Raw genomic sequence first — 25,311 nt, 5'->3', positions numbered from 1 at the left:
TCTTCTGATCCACTGCCCTGGTCCCATGAAAAGTCTTCCACTGGAGGCTGTGCGGGAGGGGGCCCACCCGCATCCCAGAAGCTTGCTTCTCTCTCGGCGCCTGTCTGCCTGCGGGAGGGAAGGGGCTTCAGAGGCAGCCAGGAGCCCCGGGGGGCTGTGCAAGAGAGGCAGGCCAGCCAAGCTGCTTCCCGGGCACCCCCCTCGCGGCCAGGGCTTCACAGCTCTCTTTGGGCTGAGCATCCCCTCGGCGCCTCCCGGGGCCACGGGCTCTTCGCCACTCGAACTTCTCACGCGCTGCGCCGCCGCCGGAGCCTCGCCGCTTCTCTCCATCCCTCCGTTGTTCTCGCTGGGACCACTACTGCTCCCGCGCATGCTCCGAGCGGGGGCTGCTTCCCTCTCGCCTCCTCCTCCTCCTCCCCCCGCCCTGCCTCGCTCCATCCGGGCAACTCCGCATTAGCATTGGCAGCCGTGGCACAACTTTTCCCGAGGCAAAGTGAAATCAAGGCGCGCACTCGGAGGAAATATAGTCCCTCCCGTTTGGAAGTCTCCTCGGCCCCCATTGGAGGGGCGGCGGCGCTGCGCGAGGCGATTAACCGGGTCCTGGGCGGAGCAGGGGCGGCCGAGGGGCCCATGGGGATAGCGGGCCGGGGGGGCGGCCGGGGGGTAGCCTCCCCCCCAGTTTGGCGGAAAGTGAGTGATTTGTCCGCGTCCCTCAGCAAAGAGGCAAAGAACTTGCTTCGCAGCCTGACTAGTTGTTTCTTTCGATTGTTGTTATCGCTTTTTGACGGGGGGGCGCGTGGAAGCCCCTCGCTGGTCGCGGCTTCGCCCGGCGCGGCTGGCCTGCCGTGGCTTCTCCTTGCCAAGCGGGGCGGGTGAGGGGAGAGGAAAAGCCACCAAACTTCGCGGGGATTCGAAAGTGGGCGAAAAGTGCCTCGCAAGTTGGAAGGATGGAGCTGCGCCGCTTGCCCGAGGCGTTAAAAGTGGAAATCCAGTGTCACCAGGTAATGAGAGAGACGGAGGCTGCCGCCCGAAAGGGGATCCGAAAGCAGCCAGCCCCGCGTGCTTCCCGAGTGGCGGGGGGCTCTCCCTGTCGCAGGGTCTCTCGGCCGGGGGGGGGCGGGCGGCGGCGGAAAGGGGGTCTCGGGGGCAGGAGAGTCTCCGGGAGCCTCCCTCCGCTGCCCTTCACCGGGGGGACCACTTCACAAAAGTAGTTTTCCAGCTTGTTTGGCTGAGTTTTGGCATGTGTGTGTGTGTCTCTCTGTTGTCGCGATCCGGAGTTAACATTGCGGTTGGCACTTGTGTGTATGTGTGTTGGAGAGATTAGGACGAGACTTGAATATTTATGAGCTTTGCTTGAAACTGACTCGCTGTGTTTACTTGCCTCTTTGTTCCAGACCCCCACCCTCCCCCTTACACACACACACACACACACACACACACACATTTTAAAAAATCCATTACACGTGAAACTCTTTCTAGTTCCTTCTTTTAAGGGGCATTTTTAAAAAGAAACTAGTTGCACAGATGAAGCAAGATCCACAGGTAAATGCAGATCTGTTGTGTGTGTGTGTGTTGAGTGTGTGTTTTTAAAACCCATCCTCTTCAGTATTTTAGCTTTCTTGTGTTAAGTGCAGTTCTGCTGGGACAGCAGGATGAGAAAGTTTATCAGTAAGAGATCTCATTTTGAAGACCGGGCTGAGCTTTGTTACTTAGGGGGGTTATTCTGTTTCCACCCCCTTTCCTTATTGTGCATGCTTTTGGTTGGGCTTTTGCCCCCGAACAATTCCTAAGCGCAAGTTTCCTCTGAATTGGCCTTAGTTTACACTTGGTCTCTAATCTGCATTTTATTGCCATTTTTACAGAACGGTGATCTTAAGAAACAAATCCATGAGAGGCAATCGAGAATAGCTGCTCTTAATGAAAAACAAGTAAGAATGAATCGATTCAGTTATGTGTCTGTGGATGGGGTTTCGTCTTTCCTTTCCTTTCTTTCTCTCTCTCTCTCTCTCTCTCTCTCTTTTACAAAGCACTTTCTAAACATTCTCAAAGAATCCGCGTTGGCCGGAAGAAAAAAAAAAATACCCGCACCAGTGAATAAAACACTCATGTTTACTAAAGGGAGCCTAAAGTGAGAAAAGGTTTTAAAGATGAGGGATCCAGTTTTCTGTTGCCTTGCCAGGCACTGTGTTTATATTAATAACCATAATACACAAAAAGAGATATGCTGTAGTTAGACGTTTTAAAAACACACACACACACCGAGGCGTCCATTTTGAGTTGGTCGACATGTTTTAGGAATATGGGAAATTATTTGGTCTTCTGCTTAGTTTGTTTTCACTTCCTTGCAACGTGCAAAAGCAGAGAGTTGAGAATAAGGGGACTGATCCCACTTCGAAAGCCTTGAGTGCTGGTTTTGATTGGAAAGCTGCTTTTGCTTCCATAGATACAGATATGTATATATGTGTGTGTGTGTGTGTGTGTGTGTGTGTGTGTGTGTATTCTCCCCTCCCCCCCACTCCACACACTTGGCGTCTTCTTTCTTTGGCTTGATCTGACCTGCTGGCTTCGGAATCGAGTTCATGTATATACATTTACACACAGACACACACACACAGCCCTGCACCCCTCCTGCATAGCTTTGTCTACTTAGGCAAATCTGAGGGGGGTAAAGTGGGGGGAGGGAGAGAGAAGCGAGACACTATAGAAAGAGATGCCTTCGACCACCTTCCTTCCAACAAACTTTCTTTTTTGTGCCTTTCTCTGTGAAGGTGTCTCTTATTTTGCAGCGGGCGACCCTGGTGTGCGTGAGGGCAATGACGGACCCCCCCCGTCCTCCCCTCCATTCCCACCCACCTCCCCTCGCCCCTTTTCCAAGCTGAAAGAAAGTTGTCTCGCATTGTGAGTTGGTGTTCAGATCAGCTGATGGCGCGGGGCTGGGGATTTGCTGCGTTTCAGCACCACGAACAGATGCCACGGCGCGCTCAGCAGCTCCCCGCGCATCTCTGGAGCTTTAAAACGACACACACACCCCAACCCCACACACAATACAAGGAGCCCCCTTCCCTGCCCCCCCCCGCCCCGCTCGACTTTCGGTACTTCCAATGCACGAATCGCGCAGCGGCTTAGAAATCTCGACGCTGAGCTGCCGGGTTGTCCTTTCCCCTCCCCCCGCCCCCCCATAAAAGCCAACTTTCGCCAGGCTCCCCTCCCCTCCCCTCCCCTCCCCCTTCCTCGCCTGCTCCTGCAGCTTTGCAAAAGCCCCTTTGGCGGAGGAGAGAGCGAGAGAGCGCAACCGCCTTTCCCTTTTCCTTCGGCTGAATCGATCGCGATTCCTTCGGAATGCAGCAGTTCTTTCAGCACCAAAACTTGGAATAGCGCCTGGATCATATTCCGCCCCCCCCCCCCCCGCCTAAAAACAGTCTTTCCAGCCTCTTCGCCATACGTACCCGGGGGGCGGGGAGAGGGGAGGGAGGAAGCCGGTGGACGGAGAGCGGAAAGGAATATTCCCCCCCCCCCGCTCCATATATATAGTTGTGGTGGAAGTTAAAAAGTAAGCCGAGCCTATTTTTCATCCTCGCCCGCTGAATGCGCGGCGAGGCGACGTTGGCTGCCTATCTTATCTGCCTGTGCCTGGATGGGTGCGAGCATTTCCAGCGCCGCCCCTCCCTCCCTGTCCCGATTGATCGCAGCCCAGAATTTGTCAGCTCGCTCAGTTTGGTAGTGGAAGCTTCCATTTTGTGAGGAAGGGGTGTTGGTTTCTTTATGACATGGAGAAAAGTCTGCAGAGTTTGAAGGCGGGGGGATGGGCCGCAATTCATGCTTAACATTACCATTTTGATTGCTTTGATGCCATTTTTTTTTAGTGGGGGAGGGGACAGAATACCCTACTCAGCAGAGCACAAAGATGTTTAATCACTGTATGGAATCAAATCAGATAGTTTCTTTTCTTTGGGGGTGGGGGAAGGAAGCAGCAGCTTAGAGCAGTTAGTCCTTTTTTCTTGTTGGGTAAAACAGTGTGCTATATTGATTCTGCTACTGCACCGAGTAGAGAATTTATTAAAGCAAGGTAACAGCCTCACACTGCCGAGAATACATTTGTTTATGTTTTCCTGTCTTTGAAAGGGAAATAGTCGGTGGTGGATGATTTTACTGCATTAAAGTGATTCTTCCTCTCTGCATTATAACAACTATTTCAAGGCTATTGAAATTTTTATGATGATAGTAATTGGTGAGCTGTTTATTATGTACCATGCTGGAATTCAGATAAGGCAAAGAGACATACTTGGAAAATTAGGGTTTGATGCAGCTGTTGGGTGCAGGATGACATTTCCAATCTCATGCAACACTTTGTGAACTAAATTGTCAACAATGCCTGTGTGATACACTAAAAGAACCCTGCCCCCCCTCCAAATTATGCAATAAGCTAACTAGTCCTTGGATTCAACTGCTACTTACATTGAAAAGTGCAGATGCCATCGACAGGCTTCCTCTGCCTGCTTTATGCAGCAAGAACTTATACAATGGTATAAGACCAGATGCTGATGCAGTGTCTTCTTGTGCTGCACACTGTCACCTCTGGAGGCAGATAGGAAATCTCCCTTTGCACAGAGAGAAGAGTGATAGGAGTTTTAAAGCCTCAGCCTAAATACAGATCACAAAGTTGCTGGAGTCAGATTTTGATACAAGTAATAGTATTTCTTCAAGGAAAAGGTCCAAAGCTCGCCCCCCCCCCCGTTTTTGCCTCGCATGGAAGAGGACTGCTGCATGTGAGCTTGGATTTCATGTTTTAAATCAGACTCCCCATTCCAAAAGACACAGAGTTCACTGTGAAACATTTAAACAGACCTCTGGGAAGTAGAATTAGGAATGGTGGTTTTAACTGGTACAAGTTATTCATATTCCCATCTATATCTTTCAGGTACCATTTTCGTTTTTACATTCTGCTAATGTGGAACTCATGAATGTGACTGGGTGAAAATGCTATGGAAATTCTGGCTGCAGTCCATAACTCCAGTGACTTTAACAGGGCTAATCTGGGATCAATGGGAATGAAGACTGCCCAACCCGGAGGCCCTATGTTTATACATATTTTGTGTTCATTTTTAATTGAAAGAGAAAATAGAATATGTGTAACCATACCAGCCACATATATTGGCCATGGCCATTGGGTTGGATTCAGGTTACCTTAGCTGCACGTAGATAAGAACATAAGAAGAGCTGTGATGGATCAGACCAAAGGCTCATCTATTCCAGCATCCTGTTATTACAGTGGCCAACCAGAATCTTTTGAGAAGCAGGACACCATCACAAAAACACTCCATAAACTTCCCATGTAGGAGGAACATATACCATTGCAACTCTTCCATAGTGTACAACTAGATGTCATTGCTGTTGTCATGCACCACCACTGCTGATAGACTCCTCTATGCCTAGTTGGACATAGTGTTACATTGAACTCAATTTGACTTCCCTGTGGGCAGACCCATTTGGCATTGCTGTGTTAGAGACCAACTCAAACTCTTGGTGGGCAGCAATGGGGCTTAACAGTGTGGCCTCCACATTCGGAGTCCCACCACTCCCACTAGTCAGGGTAGAAAGTAGAGAACAGAAAAGTCCTATTTATTTGCTGTGCCATGCTGGATTGTTGCCCCTGGGTGTATAGTGAAGATAGGAGAAATCCTTCTCTGTTCTTTGTTCCATGCATCAGATTCTTATTGTGACTACCTGATTAATTTAATAGGCTTCATCCATTATTATTATTTTTTAAAAATCAAGGTTTCCAAAAACAAATGCGAAGTGTTTTGAGGATATTACCAATTTAAAAAATGGATTTATATGGGATGCAACTTAGCTGGAGTAATTTAATTTAATTTCTCCTATAGACTTAAATACTTTCTGCAATATTTTCAAGGATGGATTGCAATCCCCCCCCCCCAATGCATCTTGAATCAATACTTCATTTTGCGTTTTGTCCCCAAAGTCAAAGCCAGAGTGTGGGTTCTGTTCACTGCAAACATTAGTATACCTGCACATTCTACCCCTCCCTCCAGAATGTTGATGAATTGTAAGACTATTTGAGAATGGGTTTACGTCTTCTTTAACAAGATATGATGTGTGAAGACTCCATTAGTTGGTCCAGTGCTTTTACACCTTGAATCCCCATCACCTACAGAACAGCTGTAACATTTTTATCTATACTGTCAAGGAACAAGCATGTATATGTAAATAAAAGGCCTTCACTGAAAAGCAGCATTGTCCTTTTAAATGCACATCTGAAGCACTCCGCTGCATGTTTGCCTGGGCTTACTAGGCATCCCTTAACTCCTCTTGCTGCTTTTTTTTTTGAACTGCCTACTTAATAATTGCACAGTTAAACTCTAACCTGACATTAGTATTGACTCGTAAAGCAGATCTTGGAAATCAGCAGTGAGCATGTGGAAGACTTGCTGTGTTTTCATTGCTGATGAACCCTCGATTCAGAGAAGCCTGTCCTGAAGCACAGCAATAAAAATATGTCTTCCTGAGAGGCATTATGTATATGCCATTCACTTGGGCGCTGCTTCATTTCTTTGCTGTAATTTACTACCTACATAGAAATCAACATTAGTCTCTGACAGACTCTTCCAAGATAGTGTTATTGCTGGTTTTGCCTTTTGAGGGTAGCATATCTGGAATTAAATTGTTGACTGTCATTTGGTGTTTATGATCTGACTGGAAGTAGGTTCTTGGGATGCATTGGACTTCTCGGAATTAAGGTGCTCTTCTTAAGCACTGGGAATGTGTAGGCAAATTATATCTTTGATGGAGCGTATTATATTATCTGTTCCAAGGGGTTGTTTTTGCTGGGCTTTTCAAATCAAAGGTAGCTAGGTGGTGTCTTGAAATGGCAGCACAGTTTACACATGTTTCAGCAGAAAGTAATGACTTTTGCTGGAGCTCAGTGATTCCTTTGGTTAGGCATGAAATAAAGTAGATAATATAAGTATCAATGAAAATAGAAGATGGAGCCATGATCCAGGTCTCTGTGTGTGTGCAGAGACTTCCTGTGCTCTTCTATAAGGAGGAAAGTCTTCTATGTATACTGTAGAGTGGAACCACTCAGATCGTGACCAATACCTTACTTGCAAATAGAGGATGACCGAGAGAATGCATTTTATACATTTGCAGCTAAACATTTTCTTTGTTTTATATAGTTGTGACAAGATTTGGCACCTCATTGGGGAAAATAGTTGCCAAAATGGAAATCAAATCATTAAACTTTTGAAATTCCGCTAAGGATAACAATTTCCCCTTCTACAAACCCCTGAAGCAGATGAACTTCAGGCCATCCACTGCAGTGAAAGATATTTTGACCAGTTTTTGTTCCATAGAAACCTTGATGGTAGAAGAAAGATTGCTTTAAAAAACACCAAACAGCAAACTGGAATTGTAGTTCTTCACTTGGAAGTGCTAGAGGTTGAGAAAAGTGAATGTAACATTTGTTGTAACTGCTTTAAAGAGTTCGCTTTGATATCTTAGCCACTTAAAACACCTGCTGTCAGAACAGTACAATTGATTTCAATTAACTTTGAATTTCTTCAATAAGATGACTCTTATAATAACTCCAGTAATCCCATGATGCCTCATTAGAGGAACTGACTATGATGATTATCTCTGTGATTTAGTAATGTTTTCCTTGCAATGTCTTTGTCTGTTCAGAAAAAGGAATTCTAGCAACAATGCTGTTTAGAATTTGTTCTTGTTTAATGCTTACAGATATTTGCTACCTGTTACATGTTGAGGACAGCTAATCTGCAGTGAGTGAAAATTGATTATTGAACAGCTGATGGTAGGATAGCATGAGCACTGAAAAACTTGTTGTGTGTGCTGCGTTTTGTAGGGACCTAATCTTAGATCATGCACCATTTAGCAATTATTCTTTCAGTATATTTTCAGGCCTACAGATAGCAAACCTTAATTTCCAGCTTAATTTTTTTGCATAGGACTCTGGCTAAATCAGTCAGTTGATGTGGCATTCATGAGCAGTTTTAGTGTTTCTACATGTTGCTTTATTTTGAACAATTTCTTTTGCATACAGCCCTACCAAACATTAGGTCCAGTATGGTGATCAATAAGGCTGTGTTTAAGGGACAGTCCTTTGTTTCAGGAGGCTATAGAAACCCAGAATAGGTGACCTTGCAACTCTAGGTGAAGAATAGTCCTGTTTCAATGGATCTTCCATTGGTTTAATAATTTGATTCATATAGAGCTTAATCCAAGAAAGAAAAGGGAAGGTCATATTGGTAGTGTGGGCAAAGAAGAAATGGAGGAACAGGAAGTTCCAAGAAGTTGTATTTGATGATGTAGGTTTGTAAAAGAAAATTATATCCATGTATGAAGTAGCAAAAGGTGCCTGGGCATTTATTTCTTTGCAGCAGTACAACTGGGATCCAAAGAGCTCATGGACCCAAGAGTTTTGACTTGTCTAAAAAGAGTTGAGCATGTGGTAAAATGTTTCCCACTTAAGTCACAAAGATTTAAAGCTTTATTTAGATAAGCTTTGGAGCAGGCAAGAATGTTTCATTGGCTCAATTATTGCTGTATCAGCCCTATGAGATAAGCCCCTCTTACTTCATAGAATAATAGAATTGTAGACTTGGAAGGGACCCCAAGAGTCATCTAGTCCAACCCCCGCAGCTAAAGCATCCATGACAGATGGTCAGCTAACCTCTGCTCAAAAACCTCAATTAAGCTGAAACATAGTGACGTAGCCAAAGCCTCAGCTGAGACCATTGTGACCAACTCCAGCATTTTTTTTCTTAACTCAAGTCCAGTATCACTGCTGCTTTGTTGAATGGTTGCCCTCAGTTGTGTTCCATCTTCTATGATACTCTGTCTCTAGAGTTTGGGAAATGGTATCAATGCTATTGTCGATCTGTGCTGGCAGCTCCTTTATGATTGCACTAGTAGCAGGTGGGTATTGACTGATTTTGTTATATCTAATAAATGATGTGGCACTATCTCATTGTAAACACCTTTTGGTCAGAGCTATCCCTCAGTTCAGAAATCTTAGTCCCATTGATTTCTGTGTGAGACTTAAGCAATTGTTTAAACAATTTCCCAGTGAGATTTAAATTCCTTTATCTTGGCTGGATTGCATACACAATGTTTAACTGAGAAAAAGAGTAGCAAGTTGTATGGCTCCATGGTGTCAAATAAGGATATTTGTCTATAGATGATAAACTGATACCGTAGCCCTGTACTTTGGAGGAAGTTCCAAGAATTTACCTTCAAGAAATTATGCAGCCCATACTGCAACTTAAGATATGTATACGAAAGGAATCCAGTAGAAATGCAAATTGGGGTGTATATTTTAAATGTATATATATACTAGGTAGTTATATTAACTTTAGTAAAAAATTAACACTTAAAAAAGTCTTTTTTGCTAATTAGAAATTACTTCTGTATAAAATATTCTTCCTTAAGCTTCCTTCCTTCCTCTTTCTTTCTTTCTTTCTTTCTTTCCTTTTGAATCAGCTACTTATTGTCATGTAGTAGCAATTTTTAGAGTGTCATATGAAATTGCTGATGGGGCTTAGTTCTAGCTACAACCTCCGCCTGCCAATAGTAAGCACCTATTGAAATCTAATATATGCTGTGCTTTCAACACAGCACACACAACCCCTTATGGTTAATATAACAAAGGAAACCCTGTATGAAATAATAAATTTTAACCCTGGAAGAGCTAAACCTGAAACTCAAGGTTAGGATGGAAGAAAAAAAGGGCTTTCCTTGACAGAAAGTAAAACAGAAGAAGATCTGACTGAGATTGCTCTAAGGATATGAAACTCTCTAGTGGAAGTCTGCAGGAATCATCTGCTGTGTTGATTTGAGTGTTTGAGAAATTGCTCTCCCCCACCCCCACCTCAGCTGAAATTGGCTCCAGGGATTTTAAATATAGCAGTTGTGGCTACAGAATGTTTGATGTAAAATTTGGCTGATTGCTTACATCTAATCAACAGGAGTATGTAATTGGGCTTGAAAGAGAAACTTTGAATCCCTGCTCAACGATTTTCTTCCCAGAGCTCCTTACATTAACAGTGACTTATTCCCTCCATGAGAGATGCAATATTTTTATTTGTAATCTGGAAAGGATTTGCTTTTCCATTCAATAGTGGACCATAAAAATGGGTTACCAAAAGTTTTCCTTTTTAAAGGGAGGTGCATTGCATTTTGAGTCACAGAAGTCAAATGAGAACATTGATACCTTTCACATGCAGTGCAGCTTAAAGTGTATTTTCTGTAATTTCCACTTTCTGGAGCTCTTTGAACGAATAGAGATTGCTTAAAGATTTATTGGTGAGTTGAAGATTTTCTCTATAAAAAAGATGAGAAGGGATGACTGATTTAGAAATGCAAGTCAGGACTCCCTTCTTGTGTATAATTCTCCTGATCTCATTCAGGCAGAAAGGTAATATGCTCACATAAGTGAGTTTGAAAGGTATAATTAAAATATATATAATATTTACTAGTAACTGAAATACAAGAGAAACTGTTTTTAACATGGCAGGTGATTATAGATACCTCTTCAAGGGAAAATGACAGTTTTGTACAAATTCCTCTCCAATGAATGTTTCATTCTGTGGCCTGTATACATTATGCAAAATAGCCCATTTGTATTATTTCTCTTACTTTGTTATTTTTTCACAGACTTAAGGACTAGAAACCTTATTTTTAAAACAAAAAAATTTGAAGCTTTCAGGAAGCTGGATTCTGTACCTATACCACACTCTGTGCCTTTTCTCTGTTTGAGCAGAATCACATCATGCACATAATTTTGTTTATAATTTCATATAGATTCAAGACCCCTAAAAGAAAACATAGCAATTAAATTGAAAAATGTATTTTTTAAAAAATGTAAATCCCTCTGGGAATGATGTTTCATTCCTCTTCCTATCCTCTCCCTCAAATCAAACCTCTAAGGGTCTTGGGTGATTTCCAGTGAAAGTCATATGCAGAGTAGACCCACAGAAATCAACAGACCTAAGACTGTGTTGATAAACTCAGAGCCTCTTTGACAACAAAACTTTGGTTCAAATGGCCTATAGCATTAATGCTTAAACATCTAGGACATTTTGTGGGTTGGTGATAAGTATGCAGAACTCAGTTCAAAGGGTGCAAGAGGGGAGGGGAGAATCTGTTAAGAAAAAGTATAAATAATCTTGACCCTCATGTTATTGTTTATGACTCAGTGGTTCCCAGTTGGTAGTCCGTGGACCCCAGAGGTGCCACGTAGCCTACCCAGCGGGTCCATGGCACCATTCACATATCAAGAACTACCATAGAGATATCAAAAAATTTCAAAAGTAGGGGTTCATGCTTTGAAAAACGGGGTGGGTGTGTTTGCAGTATTTAGCTAATTGGGAGCCACTGAATGCAATATAATACAGTCTTTGGCATGAACTCTAGCACAGAACATTGATGCTGTTGCCAAACTTATCCATGGTGTTCCAGTTTACTGTAGCTAAGATATATATTTTGAAAAGGTATGGGCACAGTGTATAAAAGTAAGGTATTGGGAAAAATCTAAAGTAGAAGAATAAGTAGGAAAGAGGTGACTGCAGAGATGTATTTCTCTTTTTTATTATTATTTTTAAAAGCATTGAACCTCTAATGTTTCTATTACTCTGCCACCTGCCAAACATCCATAACTCATATTCATGCACAAACCACACATACACTTACACACAGACAGAAAGAAAGAGAGATCATATGTGCACATGCCTTATTTACGTGGGTTTATTAACATTCTTTGCTGAGTAGGCTTGAATGAAGTGCAATCCTCATATAGATGATCTAATTATAATCATAAGGGACAGAACAAAATAAGCAGTCTTTAAAGGGAAAAGAGTCTGGCAGCTTTGTTTAAAGTGTCCTTTAATGAACTTCTTTAGTAGCTCGTATCTTAGCAACACATTTTATTACATACCAGTGCGGGAGAAGCAGTTTGCAGATGGAGTTGCACACAGTAATTTATTTTCTCCCTTTTCACCACCCCCACTTCTACTTTCTTCTCTGTGGTGACTCAACTGGAATATGCAGACTAGCTGCTTCCTAGCACTGATAGCTCACTCAACCCCCCCTGATTGGTTCATTTGTATGTGCTCTGCCTTGTTAGTTGATGAAAACGGCATTTACTATCTTAGAGACTGTGCTTTGCTTGCTATGTTAGGAGGAGCAGAGGCAGGGCTGAGGATTTTGAATGGGGACCGGGTTTAAAATGAACAGGCTTGCTTGCATTCATCTTTCATCTGAACACCCCTCCCCCCACCTTTCCTTCTTCCCGGCATCGGCTTATATTCACGGGGCACATCAGTTTCTGGGTTCCTTGATTATTTATTATCAACTCCTAGTGGGTTTATTTTAATCCCTTTCTTCTGCGCTAAAACTGATTTGAATACAACATCTGGGACATTTATAATCCCTTTCTCCTTTTACTGCAAGCACCCTATGATTTAAAATGTAAACGTATCTTCCAGTTGTAGATCCTGCTTTGCGTGTGGGTGTGCACATTTGTAAAACTGACACTTTTCAGCTCTTTTGAAACACAGTTGATTTGGAAGCATTTATGGTTCAGGAGCCTTACCTTCAGAGCGTCAAATCAAGCAGTCAACTCCATGATTTCCCTGGCACTAATCAAGTAGCAAAACGTTACTCAGCATGATTAAGGTTGGCCAAACCTTGTCTTCAGAGAGCTTTTGTTCAAAAATGAAAAGAGGAGAAAGGCATTTGATTGAATCAGACTAATGTGGAACATGAACGCTGGGTCATATTTCCCCCTGTACTCAGTAATATTCGGAACTGACACAGGAGTAGCAATGATCAGACTGTCACCCTGGCAGAGGAGATGGGGGAGGGGAAATTACACCAAAGTGACCTCCCCTTTTGAAGGGCACATAGGCTAGTACACAAAACATTCGATTTAGCTTTCACTGTATACATCAGACACAGCAAACAAGGCAAGAGAGGTGCAAAAGTTATCAAGTGCATTTGTGCTCAGTTTGAGCAATGGCAAATTGCTCAGTGTCTTCCCTTAGCATTTGATTATAGGCAAATAACTTTAGGTTTCCCCGAAAATGCATGTGTGAGCTGGGAACCTTGATTTAGACATATAGCTTTATGTTGAAACAAAATTTTAGATATACATTTTGATCCTGGTTGTCTTTGCTTGATGGTTTATGCGATCATTTTCTCTCTCCCAAACCTCTGTGCATGTGAGAGAACCCAGTTGGCTGATTTAGAATGGGGGAGAGAAACCACTCATTTCAACCACAAAATACAGGCGTTTCACTAAACGCAGTTCCGTTTCTTTCTCAGCCCCTGGGATTCTGCTTCGATAGTTGAACCTCAGTAGTGGGATGTCCTTTGAAGCTCAAAGCGATTAAGTTGCCATGTGATTAACTTATTCTTCTCTTTTACAATTCATTCCCTTGTTTTATTAACTTACAGCTGGATTGCCAAAATAATTTAAGCTGTAGAATGCATCAAGATCTTGCCCAAGTGTCAGAATTAGTAGCGACAACCTGAACGGTTGAAAAACAAAGCCATCATGGAATTTACAGCCTGGCTAGCAAAAAGGCAGTTAGCTTTAAAAAGATGGGCCATCACACAGCCGTGTCTACAAATAAAGGTGGTGTAGACTGGTCTGTTGGATAGTAACCATTTAAACCATTAAAAAATATACTGCAGAGTAAGGCCTGAGTGCACTCCTTGTCAGAAACAGCTGGAACACCTTTTTATTTCATTTTTACCCCATACCTTCCTCCAGAGAGCTCAGATCAATGTACATAATCTCCACATCATTTAACCCAGGCTTCCTCAAACTCAGCCCTCCAGATGTTTTGAGACTACAATTCCTATCATCCCTGACCACTGGTCCTGCTAGCTAGGGATCATGTGTGTTGTAGGCCAAAAACATCTGGAGAGTCGAGTTTGAGGAAGCCTGATTTAGCCTTACAGCAACCCTGTAAAGCAGGTTAGACTAAAAGATAGTGACCGGACACAAGTTTACTAAAGTAAGCTTTGTGGCCAAGGAGGAATTTAAACTCAATTGAAGCAAAGCACACTGTGAACAAGGTTCACTAACTTTCTGGTTAGCACAATCTGTAGCTTTGTTTGCTATGAGGTATAAGAAGAAACTACAACAAATGCTTTTAAGTCACAGCTTTATTCATTTAAATCTTGAATACAGTATAGCCAAGATGAGGAACCTTGCTGTGATCTTGCCCTTCCAATGAAATCTGTCCTGTCTGTCCCCCTCCAGACCCCAATTTATCAAAATCTTGCTGCAACTTTGAAAGAAGCAAATAGAAACTTGGGCAGCCTATTTCAGCAAAGGCTAAATTTACATTGTATTTCTGATCCTAAAGAATACATGGAAGGGACATTGTTTCCAGAAGCACAACTACGCATAGAGCTCTCTATGAATTAAATGGAGTTGAAGCTAATAAGCATCTACTTTGTTGGGATGGAGGATGGTTCTTAAAGGAGGTTCCAGTCCTGGATGAAGCACAGACTCATTTATTAACAATGAGAGCAGGAACAATGGGAAGCTAAGTGCAGTCTGCATGAATAATATAACCAAGGCTGGTGAAAAGCGGACAATTTTAGTATGCCAAACTGAGTGTAGGAGTGCAGCATTTCACTTTTTTAGAGACACTCAGGATTCATCTCCCCACCATGTTTTCCCACGCGTAGGGAGAGACATGCTTAATCACAATGGGTTATCAATTGAAGGTGTGAGCAACAGCAGCGTAAGGCTGCAATGGAGCACGAAAAGTTCTGAGATGAAGATGCTACCCTGCGTGCTGGAGATTTTTCTTTTTTAAAAGAGGGAACATGAAATCTGAATAGTGGGCACGCACAAGTTCTCATTGCATCTTAATATGTAAAGGAATGCATGCGTAATATTAAGGCTTGTTCCTCTTTGCATCCCTGTACACTGTACACTCCCCAGCCACTCTGACTAGGGAGAAAATGAAGGAAGAAAGATTGTGATGCCTGAAACAGGTTCAATGATGGGAGGAAAGTAAAAGGGAAAAATGAGCTACTCCTAGCCAAGCTTAGTTAGTGTAGCAGTAGCATAGTGGTGCAGATCAGGAGCATCCCAGTTCTCACTCCTTTTGCTCCAAAAATTCTGTACATGGTTTTCAATAAGGGAATCTCTCTCATCCTTAGGCCTCCTTTCCCCACATGGGCTAGTGCTCTTATACCTATCCTACAGGGTTGCTGTAAGGATTCCGCCAAGATTACATAGGTGAAGTACACAGATATAAGAATAATTATTAGTTTATTGAACTACGTAGCTTAACAGAATTTGCCAGGCTCTGTAAGTGGGAAAGTAAGATAATGCATCCTACAGCTGGAACGATGTTTCATGCAATCATAGATATGCAGAGCTGGAAACAGGCAGCTAAATACTGTGGTCATAGTTTCTTATTTTTTAAAAAACCCCATCATTTTCATGTAGTTTTCTTTCAATGTACAACAAGCTGTAAATTTTAAATCCTCTTTCCACAACTTCTCCCATAAATTAAAAGATATATCATAACCCACATCTTTTGCCCAGTGTAGCTACAGCTTTAACTTCTTCCTCTTTAGTGTCCCACTCTAACAGTAGCTTATAAATGTTCGATAATAATTTCTCATTATTCTCCAATAATTCTTTTTTCAAACCTTGAAAATTCTTTCCCCAAACCTACTCCTTTATCACTCCTAAATATGTCATTTAATTGGTGATATTATAACCAATCTGTTAATAGGTGTCTTATCTCTTGAATTTTTTTCAATTTCAATTGGTTTTCCATCTCGGGTTACAGCTCTCTGTAAGTTGCGCGCTTGCCTTTCATATTAGTTTTTTTAAAATAGATATTGCTTCCAGTGGGGCATTTAGGTGTCAAATTTGACAAAAGTCATCAAAAATTAAAATTTGGCATTCAGTAGGAAGAATTTTGGCATGTAGGTGATGATTTCTGAATGAGGCAATAACAGGAAAATTATCCACTCACTTTTCAGGTGACTTCTTGTTTCTCTTTTTCCCAGATCAATTCTACAGAAATTGGATTGTTCATGCTAATTTTAGTATCGTGTGAAACCCCTACATTTCACTTCTCCATTTCCAGCACTCTGCTCCGAAGCTGCCTCAAATGTCCTGCTTTTCAGAATGACTCTTCCATTCTTTTCCATTTGAAGCTGCTCCTCTCTTGTTACATTGCTGCTTAAAACACACCTTTTCCACGAAGCCCTTTGCCAAAGGTAGATTCTTCCCCTCTTTATCCCTGCCCCTTCCCTCTCCTCCCTCTATGACCTTCTCTGAGTCACATTCTAGATTGCAATTCATTAGGCCAGGGACCAATCTTTTTTTGTCATTACTGTGTTCCATACTGTACCAGACACATTAATGATGATAAAAACAATGGCTGATGAATGAAAAAAAAAATATGCAATTCAAACTGTGCAGACCATCAGATGTATTTTTCTTTCTTTGCATTTTACTGTTCCTCCAGAAGTCTCAGAGTGGCTTACATCTGACTCCAAGTGGTCTCCGAACTAGGCAGGAGTCAGGTGCTTACTTTTAGGAGCTCCAGTAATGAGAGCTCCAAGCTTGAGGTCTGGCCTTTATTAGCATTTTCAGATTGTTTTGCAAGTTACAAAATTTGTGGGTACCCTGTATGTACCTGTGGTGCATCCCTGTAGTGTTAGATATGAGTTTTGATCCCTTATTACCTATGCATATTGTGCTCCATACAGCATGTATGTAAGTTTAAAAGGCAAATATTGCCTCATACATTATGGTGTGTCTGCAGTAATGCCCCCTCACCCCAAATTGTGCCATGTCACCCTGAGGAAGAGAATAGACTCTTCAGAAACTGAAAACGTGTTGAATGGTCCTGTTATTGCTGCATGCTCATTCTCAAGTTCATCCCCATAGTCTAGTGATGTCAAAATGTCATGGGGCTGGCCCTTAATGCAGAACACAGAGCGACCTGACTGATGTAGGTCTGGCCAAACTAGAATGCCGAGCAGAGAAGTTGACCCTGCTCATGGAGTCAAAGCTTTAAGACTTAATTTGAGCCAGAGTTCACTAAAGTCTAGGGTCTTCATTGCAGTACCATTGCTCAGTCCTAGAAAACATGAAATAATAATAATAAAACTTAGAGTCACCTTAAGCATGTGCAGAATACCTTTCCATCTGCATCAAGTACCTGCTTCTATGGAAACATAAGATACCCCAGATAGGGTGTAACACAAATGCTTGAATAAATAAACTTTAGACCTCCTCACAGCCTTGGCTCTTGGGCAGTCTGTCAGACAACACATATCTAGGACAATGGCTTTCAGAGAATATGAATTCAAAGAAGGCACATTTCTCATTTTTTAAAAAAAGAGAAATACTTGTAGAGCTTCATAGTGCTTCGTCACACAATCCCAAAGCAGAGATTGATGGCCTTTGCTCTAGGATTCACCGTCTTTTCATTAATTTTAATGTAGAGATACTCCAGGCAACTCCAGCTACACCAGAAATACAAATTATCTGGAGTAGAGTTTTAGAGCAATTCTAACAAGTAGCTTAGTTACAGTCAAAATGCTCTTAGTTTTTCTTTTTCTTAATTATTAGCTGTACAAGGCAGAGCTAGGGTCTGAGCTCTTGAATACACATCCATTTTTATGGTAATCTGGTGCAGATGGGAACAAATACTGTATTTTGCGCCCCATAGGATGCACCAGCCCATAGGACACACCTAGTTTTTTGGGGGGAAATAAAGAAAAAAAATTTATTCCCCCCCCCAGGTGCGGGGCTGGAAGAACAAGGTCGGGGAACAGCGGGAAGGCGCGCTCCGCCTCCCCGCTGTCCCCTGAGCTTGTGGGGCTGGCAATGGGGAGAAGTGCGCTGAGCCCGGGGCTGCAGGCAGCTCTGCGTGGCCATCGGGAGCCGGGCGGGACTTCGCGCCCCGCTCCCGATGGCTGCGCAGAGCTGCGCTGAGCCCGGGACCGCAGGCAGCTCTGCGCAACCCTCGGAGCCGGTCTCCCGAGGGTTGTGCAGAGCTTCCTGAAACCTGGAGAGCAAGAGGGGTCCGTTCGCACCAACCCCTCTCGCTCTCCAGGCTTCAGCGAAAGCCTGCATTTGCCCCATAGGGCGCACACACATTTCCCTTTCATTTTTGGAGGGGAAAAAGTGCGTCCTATAGGGCGAAAAATACGGTATCCTGGTGGACACCCTGACAGCCCTCTGGCAACACCCAAGGGTGCCTACGGGCACTGTATTGACAATCCTGGCCTAATGAGATTTTCCAAAGCTTTAATACATATTTGATTACCGCCATCTTCCCCATATGAACTTTCTCTCCATGGGGGGGGGGGCGCTGGCTCACTGAGGAAGGGGGTACCAGGAGGTTTAAAACAAACAAAACAGTTTATGGGGTAAGAAGTGAAAAACTCACGTGGAGCTTGTTTTTTCAAAAATCCATTTTAATCTTGTATAACAATGGCACCCGTAGGAAAACAAGGATTTAGAAACAGAGTAAGAGCACATTACAATGCAAGCTTTGTAGGGAGAGTGGTGCTTAGAACAATATGCATAATTTTAGTGTGGAAGTCTGGAAGTCCATAAGATCAGTGGCGTAGCGTGGGTTGTCAGCACCCGGGGCAAGGCAAGTAATTTGCGCCCCCTAACCCATGGATTTGCGCCCCCTAACCTGTGGATTTGCGCCCCCTAACCCTAACCCCCAGATGTTGCACCCGGTGCGGCCGGCCCCCCCTGCACCCCCACGCTACGCCACTGCATAAGATTGAGTCCTTAACTTGATAAAATATTTAGTGCATAATAGTTGTTTTGTAAGCTTTTTAAAATGTTTGATTAAACATGCAAGAAAGCTTTTTGAATGACAAGTTCACTTTTTCAGCATTAAGCACCCAATCCTGCTCTACTCATCGTAATAACTGCAGAATAAACAAACTCTTTACTCCTTACTTCAGGGGAACAAATGTGCTTCTTTATTGTTGGCTGGGTAGAGAACATAACTGAAACTGAAAAGCAGAGGTCAGAAAGGACCAAGGGATGGAGTCTAGCCCATAATACAAAGTTCCAATACTTAACTTTTCAAGGATGGTGTTATTGTTCCCCCCAAAAGGATTGCTTAGATGATTATACGATGAGTGTGATCATGAAAAATCCACCCTTAGTCAGGGAAAGTGAACATTAAATGGTCTGTCATGTCACAAATGTAAAAGACAAATTTGGGGGAGAAATGGGGAGGGGAGTTCACCTGTTTTGCCCACCCTGGCTACAGGGCTGTCTTATGCTAAACATTTCTAATATATTGCTTAAAATATATCAGATAAAATATTATAATTAACTCCATCCTATATTGAATGTTTTTAAAACTATATATAGCTCAGTACTAGGCAAAATCCTTACTACATATATTTATAAGAACAGAGAAGATTGTGGCAAAATTTTGTGGTGCTGAAAGTGTGGGGGTAAGTTATTAAGAATAGCAGATGTACTGGTCCATGGCACTGTCAAATCAACACTAAATGCTGGCCAGTTTTTCTGCTGTTCTTCTGTGCTGCTATGGGTTTGGAGTATACACAGCCTTTGCCATGTCTAGACCTCAAGTGAACTCAGGAAAATGTCAGGAATAGGACCAGTGTCAGCAACCAGAAAGGCAAAACATTAGCATTTCTGGGCATCCTTCAAAACAGGCCAGATTTTATATTTTAGAAGCATGGCAGATGCCTTTTTAATTCCAAGCAATGGGGAGCACATATTGACTGCTCCAAGCAAAGTCTGAGAAAAATTAGTTACGCCTGTTGAGAAGCAACATGGAAGGAGAAAATTCATATTTTTACAATAAGAATTTTGCCCTCTTACATTAATTGTCCCATGGTTCTGCAGTCACTGTTGATGTAAGTTATAGATTACTGGATCATTGCTGAATAGTGGAGTTATTTTTGTTTGTTTGCTGGCTGGCTTGCTTATTTGATTTCAGTGAAATACAAATGCACACACCCCCCCCATGCGATAGTTTTGAAATAGCCAATTTGTCTAAAACAAGGGCCAACTTGGTGATGTATACTGAGCTGGAGGGCTGCAGCTAATTTGCTTGTTTTATGCTTGCATAGTTTTCATGGATATGCTTTGCACCAGGCTGTGGCAGAGGGACGTGTTGTGTTTCATCTGTGATGCCACATGGACCCTGGGCTTTTGTGTTGGTGCTTTTTGTGGTGGTGCATTGTAAAGGAACTGCTTGTCACAATGTTATCTGTTTTGGTAGTACATCGTAAACTGCATGCTGCAAGAGAACAATTTATATTATGTGAGGAGTTAATTCAATAATTAAAGGAGGACTATGGTTTTACTCCACAAAAGGCAAGGGAGACACATTTGGGATGACCAGATGCAAAGAAGACACGACAAACTGTCCCATTTGAAATACCATCTTCTACACAACTATTATCATTGTAGGGGCCCTGTCCTCTTTTTAAACCAGGCAGAACAGGCCAGAGGTCTCAGTGGTTACTTACTCTGCTGCTATAGCCCCAACTCTACGCATATTTACTCAGAATTTTTCACTCAGTTGAATTTGGCTTACTCCCAGGGCCAGCTCAAGTCATTCTGCTGCCTGAGTCAAAGGACAAGATGGTACCTGTAGTATCTCTTGGGCTTGGAAAGGGTACTCACTGTGTGAAGAAACCTTGCAACAGGTCTGCCATGGTACCAGGAAGCAACAGGAGCCAGGAAAACTTCAGTAGCTATATCTGTTGCTGTGCAGCAGATCAACAACTCAGCATAGCAGCTAGGTAAGCTTCAGCATAGCATAGCAGCTTCAGAGATAAGACTAAGGCCCTCTCAGCACCTCCTCAACTTCAGACACTTAAGCTGACCAATAAGTTGAACGCTGATGAAGGGACAGTATCTTCCACTGCATTTGAGGGGACCAGGCCAGCTTAGGGGATGTAGGAAAGCCAATTTCTTAGGTATTTTGGCTGATGGCTCAACAGAAAGGTCGACTGTGGCATCTGAGATTATTTACCGTATTTTTTGCACCATAACACTCACTTTTTCCCTCCTAGAAAGTAAGGGGAAATGTCTGTGCGTGTTATGGAGGGAATGCCTATGGGTGGCGGGGGGGGGGGTCTGCTGCAGTCGTGAGCAGAGGATCCATGGTTCCCCTTCCTTCCCTCCTCCGTGGCTCGCTTTGAAACAGCAAAGCGGGAGAAGAGCCGCTGAGTGGGGAGGAGAGAGGGACAGAGAGCCTGCTTCTTTAAAGGAGCAAAGTGGGAGAGGAGAGGAGCCGCTTACACGAGTGTAAGCGGCTCCTGTCCGGTTGGTTCCTTTAAAGCAAGCAGGCTCTCTGTCCCTCTCTCCTCCCCACTCAGCTCACTACATAGCAGGAAAGTTTTTCAGCTCGCTAAGCCGGGGATGAGCGGGGAGGAGGGAGAAAAGCAGAGCCTGCTTGCTTTAAAGGAGCAAAGTGGGAGAGGAGAGGAGCCCTCTTCCCTTATAACCCTCTTCTTCATTATTAGTAGCATCCTTCTCCACCCACCCCACGCATGCTTCTTCTCCCCTCAAAGCCCCTCGCCTGCATTATTAGCAGCATCCTTCTCCACCCACCCCACGTGTGCTCCTTGTCCCTTGAGTGCTTTTCCTTCCCTCCCCACTTAAAACGTGGTTACAAAGCACGGATCCACATGGATCCTCAGGATTTTTGCACTGGGTCACCCCAAATTCACCATCAGATCACATAGCATTTCCATGGCTACATCTTGCACCAAAAAAATCACGCACCCACTTGCCTGGGGCCGCAGTGGTGCAAAAACGTGGTTACAAAGCATGGATCCACATGGATCCTCAGGATTTTTGCATTGGGCTACTCCAAACTCACTGTCAGATCACATGTCTGTGGCCACAGCATGAACCACAAAAATCATACATCCACTGTTTCATTTAGAATATTTTTCCTCCTCTAAAAACTACGTGCGTGTTATGGTCGGGTGCGTGTTATAGAGCGAAAAATACGGTACTTTATTTGGAGGTGAAGTGAAGTGTACTTACTGCGAAACAGAGTTGCTTTGGAGAAACAGAACCGTTTGTCTGGAAAACAACCTTTAAACTGGTGCATATTATATAAAATAGAATATTTTTGAAATAAAAGAGCTTGTTGGAGGTTCTAGCAGGGGAGCGTAGCTATTGTATACCCTTGACCGAAGAACGGTACACTCCTGCTACCTGGGATGGTCATCCTTTTTCACTAAACGCACAGCATTGGGAGGGACACACATGGAATGGTGCAGGAGGAAAGGGACATCTGCCTAGCCAGCCAGATCAGCCGAATCAACCCTGGCAATCGATGGGGTGGCAGATGTCGCAGCCAGATCACCCTCACCGTCCGTACAGGAAAGATGTCTCACCCTGGCGGAGAGGGTCCTTATGGTTTCTTAGCGATGTAAACACTTCAGTGATTCATAAAGTCGCCCTTTTTGCTTTGGCAGCCAAAAAGATCAGAAAGAAGACCCTAGACAATATAGCAGTGAACTGTAAGGGAGATGCAGAGATCTAAATAGAGACCATTATTTATGGTGCAACACCCCTTTTGCTTGTATTTATTTTTTTATTCAGATTTGTACTGCTACTAGCCTTTATCGGCATAAGTTAAAACAATAAAATCATAAAAAGTCATCCAAATACATTGATAATCCAAACACATACAATATATAAAAGACTAGATAGTCACCACTGAACAAATCAGGCAACTTTAGATTTAGCTTGACAGATCTTGGCTAAGTACCCTGAAACAATCTTGGTAGTTTTGGGAGTATCATCCCTCAACAAATATTGGATTACAGACTGTTTGTAAATCACTAGGGAGTCACTAGGAGATCTCTGCGATGGGTGTCGAGAAGAGGGCAATCCAAAATTATGTGATGTATTTGGTGTTTTCTTATTAAAGGAACAGAATCTGTCCTGGAAGGGGTTTTCCCCGAAACCTTCCAAACAAAACATTTGAGGGGAATGCATTTAGACAAACTAGCATAAAAGCTCTGTGATTTGATGGAGTATCTACGGTAAATTATAAGAGTATTTAGGCATTACTCCATGGTGGGGCTGCAATCCTAAGTAAGCAGATGAACATACAAGAGGCTGGGAGGGGTACAGTTTTTGGATTTCATGATCTAGCAGCCTCTGTTTGATGAGAGAGAAGATTTGTGAGTCATCCAATAGAAGAAGGGAATCTACTGCAATCCCTGTTTATCTGAGTTTGAGGGTAATATCATAAAACCATGTAGAATTATGTGTATCTCTCAATGAAGAAGATGTGTATCTTAGTAAACTTTCCGGGTCTGTATTAAAATGATTTTTTAGCCAGTATTTGAAAGTCATAATCCAGCTCCTAGATTCTAGGAGATGCTGCCCTAACTCTGCACACATAGCCAGATAGAAGACACATTTTGGAGCTCCTAGAATTTGTCAGAAGAAGGATGCCTGTACGCCCTCAACTTTGTTGTTAAAGTTAGTTATCCATAAGGGAATCCCATAAAGGAGTTGCCAAACAGTTTTTGCGCTATAGGCCCTAACCCCTGCAGGTACATTCTGATTAACATTGAGAAATTAGAATTGTTTAATTCATGCTGCAGAGCATTTATCCTGTTACAATGGGTCACCCATTTTAGATTGTAATAAAAGATGATCCCTAAGAATTTAAAGCTTTTAATTTGTTTGATTTCTTGATCACCAATGCACCATTTAGATGGATGCCAACTCTTTGAAAATACTGTACCAAGATCTTGGATTTTGAGCAATTAATCGCTAGTTGGTTTCCTTGACAGTAATGAAAGAATTCTTTTAGATACCTTTGGAGCCAAACTCTGGTGCAGGAGAGGAGGACAGTATGTACTTTTTCATTCGCATGTAAAAGTATGGGAACTGCCTTAGATCCTAACCTAGGAGGGTGGCCATTCACAATGAACAGATGTTGTTCCATATCATTCAAAAATAAATTAAATAGTTGTGGGGAAGAATACAGCCTTGTTTGACTCCTTTAGTAGTTGTAAAGCTGGGTGATAAGTGGCCGTCCGGGGAGATCTTCACCTGCCACACAGTGCAGCTTTTTTGTCAAGAAAAGTAGTTGGGGTTCTAGCTCAATAGTATTCAGTTTCTCCCATAACAGCCCTCTGGGTATCAAGTCAAAAGCACTTTTCAGATCAATAAAGGCCACATGTAACTTTCCCCTTTTGGATTCATATATTTATCTGCTAGAAAGGCAAGTGAAAGACAGTGATCAATAGTTGATTTCTGTTTTGTAAATCCGATCTATTCAGGGCCAATAATTCTATTCATTTTAATCCAATCCAATAGATAGCGCTCTAACTGTTTAGAATAGAGTTTACTTATAGTGGACAGGAGACTAGTAGGGCACTAATTACATGGCTGCTCAGGATCGCCTTTTTTTTCTAATAAATTGGGATAATTACAGAAGTTAACCATGATTTGGTAAAAGGTTAGCAAGTGATGATGCCCACCACTTTTCAGAATCTCAGCAGAAATCCCATCACAGCCAGGGGTCTTACCGGGTTTTAGTTCTGCAATAAGTTCCATAGTTTTGTTTGAGCTTACCGGGGGCCAGTTTGGTATATTAGAAGGGATAGGCTCATCAGCATTTGGAAGAAAGCAGGGTAAGGTGTTGAATATTTTAAAATAGTCCACCCAGGTTTGGGAGGGAATAGTAGGTACAGTTAAAAGAGAGGTAGCCAGAGGTTATTTGCCAGACGGTTATGAATGTTCCTTTTTATTGCATTTATTAAGTGGGTCCATTTTTTCTGATGGTATATTATCTTTTTCTTAGCAATAAGTTCATTATATGAACTTCCTTCACATAAAATAGGTTTTTTATCACCCTTTTTGCAAAGGTCTCTGAATGATATTCTGATCAATCTTTTCTCTGTATAACATTCCTGGTCAAGGGGAGGGATTAGAGAGGGTAACAGATGCATGCTTAGCTATTGTACCACAGTAGTCTATTGCTGTTATTACTACCTTAATAGAATGTGAGCTAGTAAGGGTTGTTCTCAAATGTAACATTTTGTTCAAGTCCAGGAATTTGGCGATCACCCCTTAGAACTGCAGGGACCATTATTCTAATCCTTTTCAGAATACTATAAGAGACCTGATCTGAGTTACCAGGCTTCAAGATCTTATTTGCTGGGTCACATGTTATAGTCAGAAGTAAGTCTGTATGGACGCCAGTAAAAAAGAAGTTAACATCAGAGTGT

General features: G+C 42.7%; 1 protein-coding gene across 11 annotated transcripts in view; it reads left to right on the top strand.

Annotated features, from left to right (window-relative positions):
* The first annotated feature begins 604 nt into the window (after positions 1–604).
* PHF21B (PHD finger protein 21B) overlaps positions 605–25,311 on the top strand; it is a 188,451-nt gene continuing 163,744 nt past the window's right edge. For 2 of the 11 annotated variants that reach the window (XM_081191693.1, XM_081191694.1), the window contains exons 1-2: positions 609–1,001; positions 1,863–1,928. In XM_081191693.1, coding sequence (XP_081047819.1) covers positions 948–1,001; positions 1,863–1,928 — 120 coding nt within the window. In that variant the 5' untranslated portion in view covers positions 609–947. Of the gene's footprint in view, positions 1,002–1,362; positions 1,543–1,862; positions 1,929–25,311 lie in introns of those variants that run through there. The other 9 variants (XM_081191695.1, XM_081191701.1, XM_081191699.1 and 6 more) reach the window with 9 other exon arrangements.

The sequence above is a fragment of the Podarcis bocagei genome (genome assembly GCF_964188305.1).
Source record: "Podarcis bocagei genome assembly, chromosome: 4".
Classification (NCBI taxonomy): Eukaryota; Metazoa; Chordata; class Lepidosauria; order Squamata; family Lacertidae; genus Podarcis; species Podarcis bocagei.
The sequence above is the reverse complement of the archived record's forward strand: the minus strand, read 5'-3'. Positions and strand labels throughout refer to the sequence as shown.